Source organism: Notolepis coatsorum (genome assembly GCF_963971535.1).
Source record: "Notolepis coatsorum genome assembly, chromosome: 7".
NCBI lineage: Eukaryota > Metazoa > Chordata > Actinopteri > Aulopiformes > Paralepididae > Notolepis > Notolepis coatsorum.
This window is the reverse complement of record NC_140171.1, coordinates 143,151,189-143,168,729: the sequence shown is the minus strand read 5'-3', so window position 1 is coordinate 143,168,729 and position 17,541 is coordinate 143,151,189. Positions and strand designations below refer to the sequence as shown.

Here is a 17,541-nt window from a genome sequence, read left to right as displayed (position 1 = left end):
AGGATGAATGTATGTGACATGTTAGTTGGCGAGTCTGTCACCTGATGTCTCTGCCCACAGTGTTCACACTCGGAGCCAACAGGGGGCCCAGTAGCGGCAGAGTACTTCATGCTGAAACACAAGACAAATACAATTAGCCCTTTCACTACCACACTACCAAGGGGTTAATAACCCTTTCACTGCGACAATACAGAAGGTTAACCCTTTCGCGTCTATTCGAAAGGCAACCGGTTCATGCTTCCGCGTTCGCGGTTTGCGCTCTGATTGGCCACTGCTGTTTCTGGTCGCACCAATCGTCTGACGGCAAGTTCGTTCACCGGTTAAGCTTAGGCACTCTTTCGAAGTTGGTTAAGGTTAGAGTTTGTCTTAGAGCAGGGCGATAGAACACCAGCCCTGATTCCAAACTCTAACCTTAACCAACTTCGAAAGAGTCGCCTAAGCTTAACCAGTGATAAACTAGGCGTTAGGTAGTTTGCTGCTGGTCGAGGCGGAAATGGGCGCGTCACGCAATTGGGCGCACATGTCACATGACCAGGAACGTCAGTGGCCAATCAGATTAGCAAAACGCATGAACCGGTTGCCTTTCGAATAGACGCAACCCTTTCACTACCACACTACCAAGGGGTTAATAACCCTTTCACTGCGACAATACAGAAGGTTAACCCTTTCACTGCCACACTACCAAGGGGTTAAATAACCCTTTCACTGCGACAATACAGAAGGTTAACCCTTTCACTACCACACTACCAAGGGGTTAATAACCCTTTCACTGCGACAATGCAGAAGGTTAACCCGTTCACTACCACACTACCAAGGGGTTAATAACCCTTTCACTGCGACAATACAGAAGGTTAACCCTTTCACTGCCACACGACAAAGGGTTAACCCTTTCACTACCACACTACCAAGGGGTTAATAACCCTTTCACTGCCACACGACAAAGGGTTAACCCTTTCACTGCGACAATACAGAAGGTTAACCCTTTCACTACCACACTACAGACGGTTAACCTTCTGTAGTGTGGTAGGGAAAGGGTTAAATAAATCATTTGTGTACAGAATCTTACTGTGTCCCATGGTTCATCCTCTTCCCCATCCGCTGTAAGTGGAAGGAACCACAGCCGACGCAGTTGTACACTAGAGCCTGTTTGCTGCAACACAAGCACAAACATATCATTTAGGGCTGTTGTACCGAATGACATGTTTTAACATTCGAAGCTTCTATTGAAGTATTCGAACGAAGCTTCGAATGTCTGTCGTCATATTTTATGACTTAATAATAATAAAAAATAAATAAAAATTATTTCATTTTTTTTTATCCTCAAACTAAATCCTCAATTTGAATAAAGTGAGTGCAGCCCTGCCTCAAGGGGATGAATAAAGGAGCACTTGAACTTGAGAACCCTGAGGGCGGAGAGGTGAAGAGGCAGGGGTGGGCAAATTGCAACTCCACCATCCATTGTTGTATTGTGTTGATGGTAATTGACCCATCTCAAACCCTGCCCTCTTTTCTTGATCTTACAATCACAACTGTTCCCTTGGGACAAACGAGGAAGCACCATTTTTGGAGGATCAAGTAAAGAGGGCTGGGGGTTAGAGATAGTTAAATTACAAGCTCGAATGTGTGCGTGCGTGTACTTAATAATTTAACCCTTTCACTACCACTCTACAGAATGGTTAACCCTTTCACGGCGACACTGCAGAAGGTTAACCCTTTCACTACCACACTACAGACATTAACCATGTGTAGTGTGGTAGACTGGTAGTGAAAGGTTAACCTTCTTTAGTGTGGTAGTGAAAGGGTTAAAAGACCAGACTCTTGACAAACTGCCTTGAATGTGAAGACATTTTGGCCGGTCCTCACACCAAAGGAAACCAGATCGTCGCGAGCGGCCGCGGAGGGGGGGGGGGGGGGGGTCTTTCAAAAAAAGAAAAAAGAAAAGAAAAATGTTTTCTTTTTTTATGCAGTCAGGCCACTGAACTTAGAAGCAGGCCAGGCCAGTGTTTCTAGTTGCGGCGGCGCATTGATTGATTGATTGATTGATTGAAAAGTTTATTAACAGATTGCAGAATGGGTACAGTACAGTACAGCTCAATACATACAATTGTTAAGGGGATGCAGACCAGAGAAAGACTTTCGTCTGGTTTACATCACGGTCCCCCATTTTCAATTCACATCATAGATTATTAGCAATAGTTAGATAACCTATGTGGGGAACAACCAGGAGATCACTGCAACTCACACAAGTTGGAGAACTCCCTCTCTCGCTCTCTCTCTTGCTCACACACACACACACACACAAAGGGAGCCGCATGTGATTGGTGGAGGCGGGACCCTTACAAAAAACTAAAAATCCATCAAAATCAGTGTTGTTGCTAATCATCGACACATGCTAGCCTGTAATAATCCCCTGCAGAAAAATCTACTTTGCATTTGATATATTGCAAATATATGCCATCACACACACTGGCATTTAAAGGGTTAGAATTATAAAATGATGTGGTGTTATGATCAGGGCTGAAGTTGAATAAAAGATTGTATTATTTTTAGAGCTGGGCCGTTAACGGCGTTAACATGCTGCGTTAACGCTATACTAGTATCGCGCGATAATATAATTAACGCATTAATCTAAAAAAAAATAAAAATATTACCCAGGGTAGGTTCGCTGAGCACAGATGCTCTTTTTCAGGAACGCCCTGCTTCACATTCACACAGTTACATTCACACCTGGGAGCTGCCCAGTACAACCACAGTTGACACCATTGGCCACTGAGCAACTCCACTGGAGCAGTTGATTCAAGCCATGTCACATAGTTCAAGTTTGAAATGATTTGAAATGATTCTTTCTGTTTTGCTCCTGAGAGTGTGCTAGATACTGTACTGTACTGGTAATATTATTTATTTGTGTTAACTTCTGAATAAAACAACTTATTAAACACAAGTACATCTTATTGAACATTATTTTGATATTTCATTACCAATTATCATAGCAAAACAGCTTTTTCAAACAGTCTGTAATGCATTTTGGAAACGGGAGATGGGCTCATGGTGTAATGGGCCACCTGGCCTGAGAAACATAAGGAGGAAAGAAAAAGTAAGGACTTACTTCTGGTCATTATTTGGGTAGAACACACATATTTTGAATGCCTTCGGCAGGTTTTTTTTTTTAATTTTTTTAGCCATTTTAATCTAGATTAAATCCAGGATTGCAGATAGATTAATCTAGATTAAAAAAATGTATCTATGCCAACCTCTAATTATTTTCAATCTGACATTACAAAAAAACTGAAAATCCATCAAAATCCGTGTTGTTGCTAATCATATGCTAGCCTGTTTTTTAACAATAATTTGTGATGCCATCACAAACACTGGCATTTAAAGGGTACATATAAAAGAATTCCTGCACCAGAATGCAGGAAATGAAGTCTTTGTAACAAAAAAAAATCATGGTCGGGGACCCCCAGACCCCCTGCTTAAAAGGTGGCCCGACTGGGGCTATATTTCGCACTATATTTCCTGGCCTGAATGATTTCCCCAGTCCGGCCCCGTTTAAAAGCCTCCAATGCTTATTAGTGTGTGTGCGTTTGAACGTTTCAACCATACATTTCCATTTATATTTTTTTTTACCTCCTATAATAGTGGGGGTCGCGGCTCTCTGACACTGTTATTTCGGGGGTCGCGGCCTGAAAACTTTGGGAACCCCTGGGTTAAGGTACGTGGCTAGGGAATTAATGTGAGTCAATGCAATGTCCTCACAAGTATAGTAAAACAAGTGTGTGTGTGTGTGTGTGTGCGTGAGTGAGAGAGAGAGAGAGAGCCCATGTGAACCTGGCTGAGTTCTTGACCATGGCTTGTCCTGAGTGGACACGCACAAACACTCGGATGTAGAAATCAACACTGACGGAGAGGAGAGGCTGGATGTAGCGCTGGTACACCCCTGCCCTCTGGTCCAGACTGTGCAGGATGATACGCAATGCCTGGGGGGGGGGGGGGGGGGGGGGGGGGGGGGGGGAGAAAAAGAACAAACAAAAGTTAATATCAAAATATTCAGAAAGGCTTTTTTGATGAATCACATCACAATATCTACTTTGATTGATATTTAATCACATGTCATATAATCCATAGCTATCATACTGATCCTGCTTGGTAATGGGAAGTGTCATTTTCACCAGAAACCATTTCAGAAATCATTTTGTGAGAAATCTGGCGTTACCGTTTGCTTTTCAGCATTGATTTCAGAATTCTCCATTTAAAAAAATCCATGATACAATATCACAGTTAGATGATATTCGATATAGATTTATTACATGGCGTTTTCACATTCGCCGAAATGCTTGCTTGTGATTGGTCAATAGCGCTCGTCAGAGGTCCTCTGTGGAACAATAATGACCGCTGTGCGCAGCTGTTCGCAATCAAGCCCCACTGACACACACACTGTGCAATTAGACACACCTGCCGGGCTGCCGGCGATAATAATAATCACTTTATTTGGGCTGACAGAGCCACAGAACAACTGCGTCTGCATTTGATCTCGTCTTGTCGATTTTGTAAAATTAATTAGGTATATTGTTAGTAAGTTAGCCATGTAATAAGCGGGATAATGTATAGCTATACTCGGTCATCATCGCAAAATAATTGACCTTCACTGACGTTTAAAACACCTCGCCGAGGCGGCTCGGTATTTTAAACTCTGTGTCTGTCAATTATTTTGCGACAATGACCTCGTAGCTATACATTATCCCTTACATATTTGCCCAACCATAAAAAAAAGTGTGTGTGTGTTTGCCTCACCATCTCATGGCAGTATTTGGACTTGATGGAGACGGAGCCGTATTTGCTGTAACAGGTCTCCCCACTGTTGCCTGCCATCACTGCCATGTCTGTACACGTCACACACAGCAGACCTGACGCATGGAAGGAGAGAGAGAGAGAGAGAGAGAGAGAGAGAGAGAGAGAGGCAGAAGGGCAGAGAGAGAGAGAGAGAAGAGGCAGTGAGTTAGTAACAGAACACAGGAAGACAGTGAGTTAGTGACAGAACACAGGAAGACAGTGAGTTAGTGACAGAACACAGGAAGACAGTGAGTTAGTGACAGAACACAGGAAGACAGTGAGTTAGTGACAGAACACAGGAAGACAGTGAGTTAGTGACAGAACACAGGAAGACAGTGAGTTAGTGACAGAACACAGGAAGACAGTGAGTTAGTGACAGAACACAGGAAGACAGTGAGTTAGTGACAGAACACAGGAAGACAGTGAGTTAGTGACAGAACACATGAACACAGTGAGTTAGTGACAGAACACAGGAAGACAGTGAGTTAGTGACAGAACACAGGAAGACAGTGAGTTAGTGACAGAACACAGGAAGACAGTGAGTTAGTGACAGAACACAGGAAGACAGTGAGTTAGTGACAGAACACAGGAAGACAGTGAGTTAGTGACAGAACACAGGAAGACAGTGAGTTAGTGACAGAACACAGGAAGACAGTGAGTTAGTGACAGAACACAGGAAGACAGTGAGTTAGTGACAGAACACAGGAAGACAGTGAGTTAGTGACAGAACACAGGAAGACAGTGAGTTAGTGACAGAACACAGGAAGACAGTGAGTTAGTGACAGAACACAGGAAGACAGTGAGTTAGTGACAGAACACAGGAAGACAGTGAGTTAGTGACAGAACACAGGAAGACAGTGAGTTAGTGACAGAACACAGGAAGACAGTGAGTTAGTGACAGAACACAGGAAGACAGTGAGTGAAATGGGGGGAACATGACAGTGGGTGAGAGGTGTCTGATAGCAGCTGCTAAGCCTCAGTAAGCAAGCTGTTGTTTACCATGAATCAGGTCGTATATCCAAACAGAGCATCACGGGGGGGAGGGGGGGGGAGCGATGGACACGGATTGACAGAAGCTACACACCTCCGTCGCCGACAGCCTGCACGGCCGCATCCAGGAAGGGGGCGGGGCTTCCGTAGGGGTCCAGGTCGATGACGTCATAGCGGTCCTTCCTCCCTCTCTTTTCATACATCAGCATACTAGAAGAGAGTGTGTGTGTGTGTGTGTGTGGAGGAGGGATAGGAGTATGATATGAAGTGATGGGTGCAGGATAGTTCACGTTAATACCTCTGGTAATCAACAGCTAGGACACAAGATACAAAACAGAGAGAGAGGGGGAGGGAGGGAGAAAGAGAGAGAGAGAACCCCTGACAGAGCAGAGAGACAGTGAAAGAGCATAGAGAAAGAGAGAGAGAGAGAGAGAGAGAGAGACAGAGGGGGAAGGAGGTGTTAGTCGGGGTCTAGAGTGTTCCATGTGAAGGTGTCAGCACCTGGCGTCCCTCAGGCTGGCCTGGACCAGGTGGCTGACCCCGTTGTGCTGGGCGTTCCTGGAGATGAGGGCCGCCGCCTTGGCAGAGAAGTCGTTGGCTGTGATGCTCTTCAGACCAGGGACCTCCAGGGCGAAACGCACCGAGCGCAGGCCCGACGCCGCGAGTCCCTCCAGCACGCGCAGGCCGTTCTGGGGCAGGTTAGAACCATCAGAGGTGGCTGAGCATAGCATCCAGTAAAATGTTCCACTTTTATTATTATTATTTTTTTTAACTATTGACAAAAGGGGATCGTTTGACCATCATTCACTGTATAAATCATTAGCAAAGGCTATTTGTTTAAAAATGACAAATTTAACCTCTTATGCATCGGGCAAAAATGAGTCTAGTTTTGCATAACACGCCTGACGATTGCGTGCATAACCAAAGTAATTTATTATACCTTTATACTTATAGCACATGCATGAGTCTGGTCTCTTTTGAAAGGAAACATTCTGAAGTTTCTTAGACAACAAAGAGAAATCACTCTGTGTGCTGCTAATGAAATAGAGTTACAGAGATTTGAACACACTGTTTACTTGTTGCTACTTGCTAGATGCCCATTTTTGAGTTCCAGCTGAGAGGTAGGAGCTGGAACAACATAACGGTTCCATAGCCTGAAGTCTTATGTACAGTACAGGTCCAAAGTTGATAACAATCCCACGAAAAATGTGTGTTTTACAAAGGCGGCGTTAATTCGGCATGATTATCCAAAATGGCCGTCCGCTTCCATTGATTCCGACGCGCTAGTCAAAACAAAGAACTTCCCGGCTTCTTCTTTGTCTTTCTCGTTGCAATCAGCCCTTGCGTGGGACACCCCTGGCTCCAGAATTTCATTGGCTACATCAGAGGTGACTGGTCCGTTCAAATGACGCTCGTCGGATGTTTCGTCTTGTAACTCGAGACTGGAAGCATGCAATAGGTCGAGTGTGGTGACGATCGAAAGGCGGCAAATTCAACTTTCCAACAATGTATTGGTTGATCGGTAAAAACGCAGCCCGGAGCCGGCAGAGGAGGGCAAAGTGCCGCGGCATGCGCATGCGTGTGTGCCGGCCAGTGATGCGTTGCTCATGGGACGAGGTTGCACTCCGTGCAACCAGTGGTGCAGTCGTGGTCACACCCGGTTACACGCCGTGTTACCAGATCACTGAGGCAGAAGTACGCGCGATCGCGCACGGATGTGTACTCGCGTGTACGCGCACACAAAAATGCGCTGTATCCATTCGTTGTGACTAAGTACCCGGCCACCGTTTTACATAACAAAAAGCGCAGGTAGACTAAGTGTCTGGGTGTTGGCTATCTGAATGCATCTCCCCCTTCATTCTGTGTGACACAGGCAGTGGAGGTGAATACTAATGTGGCTCGGAATTCGTGATGGGGGTCTACCTGCTTATGATATTGAATCAAGCGTCTGTGCTGCGCGCCAGCTTTCCACGCGCACATTCACACAAATAGAGAGCAAGAAGAGCTTGTATGATAGAAAGATTGCACTTGCGTATATGCGCTTGTGTGTGTGTGTGTGTGTGTGCGTGTGTGTGTATATAAATCAGTTCTGCGCACGTGCACGTGGCGTGGCGTGTTACCAGTTCCCATATTACGACTGCACCACTGCGTGCAACCAAAGTTTTGTGAGCAGAAGCGCGTGCACACAGGAATGTGCTGCACTCGACTGATGTGCCAACTCGCAGTACCCACCTGGCTACTTTGCATATCAATAGAGCCGGTCGTCAGGTGTTACATTCCATTCGTAGAGGCAATTAGGCACCGTTTTTAGTCTGTTCTTATGCGAGGGAACATTTATGCGCATGCGCGGGAGTGCGCGTCTGGGAGCGAGCGTGCACGTGGCGTCATTAGCGTGTGTGCAACCAGTGTTGATATGAGCATCGCAACACTGGTGCCGGCCTGTCCGATGCCTAAGAGGTTAATAGCCGAAAGACTATCAGAGATTACATTTAGCATCAAATCCTATATACACAGACTTGGCTGACAGGAGGAGCATGTTCAGTGCTAGACTAACACTCCTTAAATGTAGCACTGAACGGCACAGGAAGTCCTTCATTCCGACAGCCATCAGACTTTATAATGCATCAATGTGCCTCACTGCATCACTGAGCACAGGGTGACAGTTACCATCTTCCTGGACTTTTACTTAAAAAAATAAAAACTCTGTTCAATATTACACTTTTTTGTAATACCATTTTTACTGTATATTTTATACTAGAATGTATATACATAACATACGAAATGTGAATCCCGGGCCGTACTCGTATTATTATTATCTTATTCTTAGGCCTATTTTATTCTTAGGCAATTTGTTTTGTTATTCTTATTCATGACTTTGTTCTGTCTAAATGTTTACTGTGAGCGATTTGTAGTGTCAAATTTTCCTCGGGATGATTAAAGTATTTCTATTCTATTCTATATCCCTTACCTCGCATTTCTCCCCCACTGTTGCCGTTACAATGGAGGTGTCCTCTCCGCCATTTCTCTCCTCCGTCTGTTCATCTGTGTCTTTCTCCTCCGACAGAGACACCACCACCCGCTCGCTCTCTCCGGGCACCACCACCTTGACCCCTCGCCTCGCCAGCTGCTCCCTGGCAAACTCGGTGACCACGGCACACCTGGGAGGAGAACGCGGTCACGGCAGAACAATCAAAATATTGTATCTATAGATTGTGATGAAACAAAGGAGAATATGAATTATGATTTTTCTTTGCATCTTTGACAGTGAATAACACCATGCTAATAATGACCAGACATGAAAAACTGCCACTGATCTCATTCAGTACCTTCTTGAGATCATGTGTACAAAAGATCTAAGGAAATGAATAAAGGGAAGATGATTAAACAGAAGGTTTTCTCCCATCCGGACCAATGCAATTTGAAATATTATTATAGAATATAGAATAGCAGGCTTATAAATTACCTTATTATAGCCAATTCGCACATTTATATATACATATATTATCTTTCAAATGCCTGAGTTAGATTTGGATTTAGTATCACCAGGCGTGCATAAGAAGAACAGATAATGAAATCTACTGTAATGTACAGTAGCTTTTAAAATTTTTATCAGGGTGGCACCATTTTGAAACTATTTTCAAATCCAATTGCTGCTGCATGCTAAAAATAGGGAAGAGAGGGGAGCTCCAGTAGCTCACCGCGTACCTCGAACGCTATTTCGGCGTCGGGGACAACCGTGCGCGTCACAGATCTGGGGTAGCGAGTTCGACTCCCGGACTAGCCGTATTTTCTCAGAGTGTCTTTCCCCCGATCTATACCCCCATTCAACCTATTTCTGTCGGTCATGCTTGACCAGAAAAAAGCGATAAACGCTAAAAGAACCAGCTGACTGGTCAAAGTTTAAAAAAAAAATAATAGGGAAGAGAAACTAACTGTGCTTCAAAATATGTCAATAACGTTACGTTTTGTGGTTTATTATCCCGAATAATAAGAGATATTAAAAGAATTCATACAGAAGTATGAAGCTTGAAACCCCATAGAGGCTTTTGGGAAGTGTTGTTTTGAAAAATTCCAATGCTGATCTAAAGCTATCGGTGTCCTCTATAGAATGGCCGCAAAAAAACTACAATTCCTGACGTTCAAATTTTCAAAAATGGCGACTTTCACGAACTAAACTAGACCAAATGAAAATGAAAATCTATCTAATAACACTTTAACCTATTGGTAAACTAACGTATTGATGAGATTGATTTATGACGTGATGTAATTTGCTGTCCACCGATAGACCGCACAGGTGGAAATAAACAAGTCAAGAAGAAACATCACAATAAATCAAGAACAAAACAAAAAACACCATGAAATCCAAAATAAAATGTAAAATAAATAAATGCAACACTCCCAGACTACACGAAGGTAAGGAAAAACTCACTAAAAAACCTAGCAATAGGAAAAAAGTACCACAGGCAATGTGGAGGGGAGAAACCTTAGAAGGGCCGTTCCAAGATGTCGGTGATAGTAGTGTTGCTATAAAACAGGCGAAACAGTTGGTAAGTATGTACATATACGTGTAATGAAACACAAATATGTACATGCAATAGCAACTGGGGTACATAAGAACATTTTGAAAGATTGATAGAGCTGAAGACTGATCCATTAGACTAGAAGGGGTTTCCAGTGCAGGGCCAAACGGGGGTAGAGGGCAGGGCCAAATGGGGGTAGTGGGCAGGGCCAAACGGGGGTAGAGGGCAGGGCCAAATGGGGGTAGTGGGCAGAGCCAAACGGGGGTAGAGAGCAATCCACATGCGTACCATGATCCGCAAACATTTCACTAGTATCCACACAGAAATATTGTTCACTTGCGTTTTGTAAACTGTGCTACCAGCAGAGATGATTTGCTGGCTGCACTATTGTTTAAAAATAATAATAATAATAATAATAATAATAATAATAATAATAATAATAATAATAATAATAATAATAATAATAATAATAATTTCAGTACCATGCTATTAACGTGTTGTGTTGGTCCTGATAAGCCCTGTTTGGCCCTGCTGTTCACTCCTCAAAGGTTCAAAGGTTAATTGAGCTCATTTAAGAGCAAGCTTTTGAATTAGCTCCACTGACGTGAGAATGTTTATTATGCCACTCAGAAGTCACAGGTTCAAGATCAGGCAGAGTCACATCCTAAGTGGAAGTGGTAGGCCAGTCCCTATTGGAATTACTGACACTTGTTGGAGCTACGGATAGGCTGAATGGTTACCTAATACCTACACCTGTTAGAGCTACATGTAGGCTGAATGATTACAGACACCTGTTGTGCTGAATGATTACCTACATCTGTTAGAGCTACATGTAGGCTGAATGATTACCTACATCTGTTAGAGCTACATGTAGGCTGAATGATTACCTACACCTGTTAGAGCTACATGTAGGCTGAATGATTACCTACATCTGTTAGAGCTACATGTAGGCTGAATGATTACCTACATCTGTTAGAGCTACATGTAGGCTGAATGATTACCTACATCTGTTAGAGCTACATGTAGGCTGAATGATTACCTACATCTGTTAGAGCTACATGTAGGCTGAATGATTACAGACACCTGTTAGAGCTACATGTAGGCTGAAGGTTACAGACACCTGTTAGAGCTACATGTAGGCTGAAGGTTACAGACACCTGTTAGAGCTACATGTAGGCTGAATGATTACAGACACCTGTTAGAGCTACATGTAGGCTGAATGGTTACAGACACCTGTTAGAGCTACATGTAGGCTGAATGATTACAAACACCTGTTAGAGCTACATGTAGGCTGAATGATTACAGACATCTGTTAGAGCTACATGTAGGCTGAATGATTACAGACATCTGTTAGAGCTACATGTAGGCTGAATGATTACAGACACCTGTTAGAGCTACATGTAGGCTGAATGATTACAGACACCTGTTAGAGCTACATGTAGGCTGAATGGTTACAGACACCTGTTAGAGCTACATGTAGGCTGAATGATTACCTACACCTGTTAGAGCTACATGTAGGCTGAATGATTACAGACACCTGTTAGAGCTACATGTAGGCTGAATGATTACAAACACCTGTTAGAGCTACATGTAGGCTGAATGATTACAGACATCTGTTAGAGCTACATGTAGGCTGAATGATTACCTACATCTGTTAGAGCTACATGTAGGCTGCATGATTACAGACACCTGTTAGAGCTACATGTAGGCTGAATGATTACCTACAGCTGTTAGAGCTACATGTAGGCTGAATGATTACCTACAGCTGTTAGAGCTACATGTAGGCTGAATGATTACCTACACCTGTTAGAGCTACATGTAGGCTGAATGATTACAGACACCTGTTAGAGCTACATGTAGGCTGAATGATTACAGACACCTGTTAGAGCTACATGTAGGCTGAATGATTACAGACATCTGTTAGAGCTACATGTAGGCTGAATGGTTACAGAGATCTGTTAGAGCTACATGTAGGCTGAATGATTACCTACAGCTGTTAGAGCTACATGTAGGCTGAATGATTACAGACACATGTTAGAGCTACATGTAGGCTGAATGATTACAGACACCTGTTAGAGCTACATGTAGGCTGAATGGTTACCTACATCTGTTAGAGCTACATGTAGGCTGAATGATTACAGACACCTGTTAGAGCTACATGTAGGCTGAATGATTACCTACACCTGTTAGAGCTACATGTAGGCTGAATGATTACAGACACCTGTTAGAGCTACATGTAGGCTGAATGATTACAGACACCTGTTAGAGCTACATGTAGGCTGAATGGTTACCTACACCCGTTAGAGCTACATGTAGGCTGAATGATTACAGACACCTGTTAGAGCTACATGTAGGCGCTACATGTAGGCTGAATGATTACAGACACCTGTTAGAGCTACATGTAGGCTGAATGATTACAGACACCTGTTAGAGCTACATGTAGGCTGAATGATTACCTACATCTGTTAGAGCTACATGTAGGCTGAAGGTTACAGACACCCGTTAGAGCTACATGTAGGCTGAAGGTTACAGACACCTGTTAGAGCTACATGTAGGCTGAATGATTACCTACATCTGTTAGAGCTACATGTAGGCTGAATGATTACCTACATCTGTTAGAGCTACATGTAGGCTGAATGATTACCTACATCTGTTAGAGCTACATGTAGGCTGAATGATTACCTACATCTGTTAGAGCTACATGTAGGCTGAAGGTTACAGACACCTGTTAGAGCTACATGTAGGCTGAATGATTACCTACATCTGTTAGAGCTACATGTAGGCTGAATGATTACCTACATCTGTTAGAGCTACATGTAGGCTGAATGATTACAGACACCTGTTAGAGCTACATGTAGGCTGAATGATTACCTACATCTGTTAGAGCTACATGTAGGCTGAATGATTACCTACACCTGTTAGAGCTACATGTAGGCTGAATGATTACAGACATCTGTTAGAGCTACATGTAGGCTGAATGGTTACAGACACCTGTTAGAGCTACATGTAGGCTGAATGGTTACAGACACCCGTTAGAGCTACATGTAGGCTGAATGGTTACAGACACCCGTTAGAGCTACATGTAGGCTGAATGGTTACAGACACCTGTTAGAGCTACATGTAGGCTGAATGATTACCTACATCTGTTAGAGCTACATGTAGGCTGAATGATTACCTACACCCGTTAGAGCTACATGTAGGCTGAATGATTACAGACACCTGTTAGAGCTACATGTAGGCTGAATGATTACAAACACCTGTTAGAGCTACATGTAGGCTGAATGATTACAGACACCTGTTAGAGCTACATGTAGGCTGAATGATTACAGACACCTGTTAGAGCTACATGTAGGCTGAATGGTTACAGACATGTTAGAGCTACATGTAGGCTGAATGATTACAGACACCTGTTAGAGCTACATGTAGGCTGAATGATTACAAACACCTGTTAGAGCTACATGTAGGCTGAATGGTTACAGACACCTGTTAGAGCTACATGTAGGCTGAATGATTACAGACACCCAGGGCACGAAACTAGAGCCGGCCAAGCGCCATTGGCAGGCAGATTTTACGTTTGGCGAGTGAGACTGAGAGGTCTGTCCGCCATGTGGCGGGCAATCAAATAGTCATGTGAAAACAAATCAAAAACATGATCCAATTCTTAGCGCAGTTCTCACTCGCTGTCTCAGCACAGACATGCAGCGCACTGCTCCTCCTACTCCTCCTGCCCCTCCCGCACCTGTATGCTGCATGTAAACAGAGGCTATTGCCTCGGACAGTCACCGTGACGTTAGTCTAGTCAGTGGGACCTCCGTGAGCTAACGTTAGCTACCGTTACAAAATGACCCAGTCAACTATTCACTTTTAGTTTAATACAGAGGCATTGTGTAACGTTATCCAGCCGGCTAGCTACTGATAGCTCCTGATATCAACAAATGCTCCAGCAATAGTCTAGTGCATAATACCTCCGTTGGCTAGGTAGCTCACGTTAGCTCACTAGTCACTACGAAATGTCCCAGTAAACTAAATAGTTCACTAAGGCGTTGTCTTAACGTTATCTAGCAGTAGCTACAGATAGCTCCTGATATCAATGTCTTATAACATGCGTATTCGAGCCCCTGGCTTCCATCGCATGAGGACATGCTGAATAGGGTCCAGCTGCAGCGCCGGAGAATCCTTGCATGCTGAATGTAAAGTATAGGGTCCAGCTGCAGCGCCGGAGAATCCTTGCTGGAGCTGGAGGCTACTCGAGTATACACACAGACAGTGGAGCTGTTTGCAGATAGCGAGCATTTTGACTTGTTGCATGGTGGCGATGTCTCGCAGATAATACAACTACAAGTATAATTATATAATATATATATTTTATAAAAAAAAAAATGTTAGAGCTACATGTAGGCTGAATGATTACCTACACCTGTTAGAGCTACATGTAGGCTGAATGATTACAGACACCTGTTAGAGCTACATGTAGGCCGAATGATTACAGACACCTGTTAGAGCTACATGTAGGCTGAATGGTTACGGACACCTGTTAGAGCTACATGTAGGCTGAATGATTACCTACAGCTGTTAGAGCTACATGTAGGCTGAACAGGGAACAAAATAACTAGGCGCCCATCGCCAAATGCGTGTAGATTTACCGTCTGGCGTCTAAGAATAATAGTCTGCCCGCCAGCTGGCGTGTAGTTCATATCGATACTCTTATTTTGAAAATCCTGTGCGGGTCTCATTGCCGCCCCAAGCACAGCTCCAGTCATAATATCTGGGCTCCGGCAGCTAGCAACGTTCAGGTTCATATGATACTCTTATTTTGAAAAACCCTTAGCAACTCCGCAAGTCATACGATATCCGCCCACTCCGTGTTGTTTCTTGAAAACAGAGCAGCGTTGTAAACAGAGCAGCGTTAACACAGCAGTGCGCCTACAGACGCGAAATAAGTCTGTGATGTTTTTTTTCTTCTCACGAGTCCAATGCAGCTACATGCTTTACACCGTCGCCATTCCTTTATGCCCACATCGCCCTAAATTAACGTTTATGTACCAATCACTACAACGTTAACGTAAGCTAACAAGCTAATCCTGATGATCAGACGAGACGGAGCCATAAACAGCACTGAGGAAAGGGAAATTGGGGGGGGGGGGGGGCACTCCCCTTCCCTGTGTGCGTGTGTTTGGAAAGACGACGGAGTCACTAGTCAGGACTCAGGACAGGAGTATATTATAGTAAACTGAGGATTACTGAGGATGGACAGATAATGTTGATATTCAAATATAAAATGTTGAGAGGAGTGGAAGTTTGAAGACAGACTACAATATGATGCAGGGGTGGTGAGTTGAAACACAGTGTGTGTGTGTGTGTGTGTGTGTGTCCCGACCCCACTTCTATGTTTCAATAAATTATTTGCATTTAAAACTATTAACGCTGACTCATTCCTTCAGTCCACTCAAAATTATGCTAATATTCCTTATGTTGTTTATGATATTAATTGAAAATAGCATATGAGAGTATTATATGTAATAATAACACATGGCGATATAGAGCTGCAGATATCACTCAGTCTTCATACTCACGTTAAATCTCTGTTAAACTCCTGGACTGGATTATAAAAGACTTCGTTGGCACTGGGAAACAATATGGTTGCCTTGCCCTCCTTAACCACCGTCTCCTCGGGCAAGACATCCGTTTGTGGCGTCATGCCCAGATCTGGACTGATGTCACTAGTGGCCGGGTGGGAACCCTCTGCTGGTGCTACAGTGGCAGGGGTCTGACGCTTGGTGTCCAACCCAGCCAGGGTGGTGGAAACCTGGGGGTCTTGAGTAGCTCTTAAGGGCTCCATGGATCTTAGATCCCTGGTGGCAGTAACACTGTTTATGGTCCACAGCACCTTGCTCCGGCTGATAGGGCGAGCGGTGGGATGAGGCAGGTGATGGATGAAGGGGAAGATCCGGGCTGTACGCAGCAGCATAGGGTTGTACCTCCTAGAAACTGATTGAAAATTGTATTAACAGATTGCAGAATGGGTACAATACAGTACAGCTCAATACACACAATTGTTATGTGGATGCAGACCAGAGAAAGACTTTCGTCTTGTTTACATCAGGGTCCCCCATTTTCAATTCATCATAATGGGGACAAACGGTGTTGCTGTAGTTGAAATGGATCTATAGTTGATTAGCCTACCTGGTCAAATTAAACTAGACGTTAAGCCAAGGGCTTATCTGGGCTTTAGCATGGTGAACATTTGGACGCACTCACAAATTAGCCTGCCTATTGTTGCTCTTTATGTATGGTATTTGTACACCACTCGAAATGAAATAGTTTGAATAAGAAACACAAGAGCATTATTGACCTGACTGTACTGACTGGCTGACATGTCAACCGGTCTGACGTTTGTCTTCTTACTTCACAAGTTAGCAGACGTTAGCTAGCTATCGAGACACCGTAGTAGTAAAATATCAAGGAGAAAGTCACCGAGCGAATGTTAAATTATGAGATGATTACCTGCGTTTTCTCCTCCAGGCAGTTACTACACGTGTGTTCTATCACAGGGTAACACTAAAGCTGCAGTGCGTGGTGGTGTTTCTCTCTCCTGGAAGCACCGAGACGTTAGCAGCACAGCCACACATGGAGGCAGACATGCTGCTGGGACCACAACTACGGTGGCTCGTACAGTCAGACTATGGAGATAGACCACCGCAACACTTCCGGTATTTTGAGCTCATGGGAGAGCGGGAGGAGGGCTCTAACGCCAAGGCTCCAATCAACATTCATTATTTTTATCTTTCCCCTTCCCCCCTCTCCTCACGAGCTCCATGTAATGCGGAAGTGCAGTGGTCTATGTCCCCCTCTGGTGATGCTGTGTATTGTAACGCTGACTGGAGGTCATTCATTATTCATACTACTGGCCTACATTGATTGATTGATTGATTGATTGATTGATTGATTGATTGATTGATTGATTGATTGATTGATTGATTGATTGATTGATTGGTTGGTTGATTGATTGATTGATTGATTGATTGATTGATTGATTGAAAACTTTATTAACAGATTGCAGAATGGGTACAATACGGTACGGCTCAATACACACAATTGTTAAGGGGATGCAGACCAGAGAAAGACTTTCGTCTTGTTTACATCAGGGTCCCCCATTTTCAATTCATAATGTTTCCATGCCTGGATGTGCAATAGTGGGGAC

At 43.8% G+C, this 17,541-nt stretch overlaps 1 protein-coding gene across 2 annotated transcripts in view; it reads right to left on the bottom strand.

Moving 5' to 3' along the window:
* Positions 1–16,981, bottom strand: part of trmt1 (tRNA methyltransferase 1) — a 38,469-nt gene extending 21,488 nt beyond the window's left edge. Inside the window, exons 1-9 of one of the 2 annotated variants that reach the window (XM_084318747.1) lie at positions 16,845–16,981; positions 15,914–16,328; positions 8,789–8,978; positions 6,322–6,509; positions 5,915–6,030; positions 4,792–4,904; positions 3,829–3,977; positions 1,067–1,150; positions 42–111 (exon numbers count right to left, since the gene is read on the bottom strand). In XM_084318747.1, the coding sequence (XP_084174873.1) occupies positions 42–111; positions 1,067–1,150; positions 3,829–3,977; positions 4,792–4,904; positions 5,915–6,030; positions 6,322–6,509; positions 8,789–8,978; positions 15,914–16,308 (1,305 nt within the window). In that variant the 5' untranslated portion in view covers positions 16,309–16,328; positions 16,845–16,981. The remainder of the gene's footprint in view (positions 1–41; positions 112–1,066; positions 1,151–3,828; positions 3,978–4,791; positions 4,905–5,914; positions 6,031–6,321; positions 6,510–8,788; positions 8,979–15,913; positions 16,329–16,844) is intronic. The other variant, XM_084318748.1, reaches the window with a different exon arrangement.
* Between the last annotated feature and the right edge of the window lie 560 nt (positions 16,982–17,541).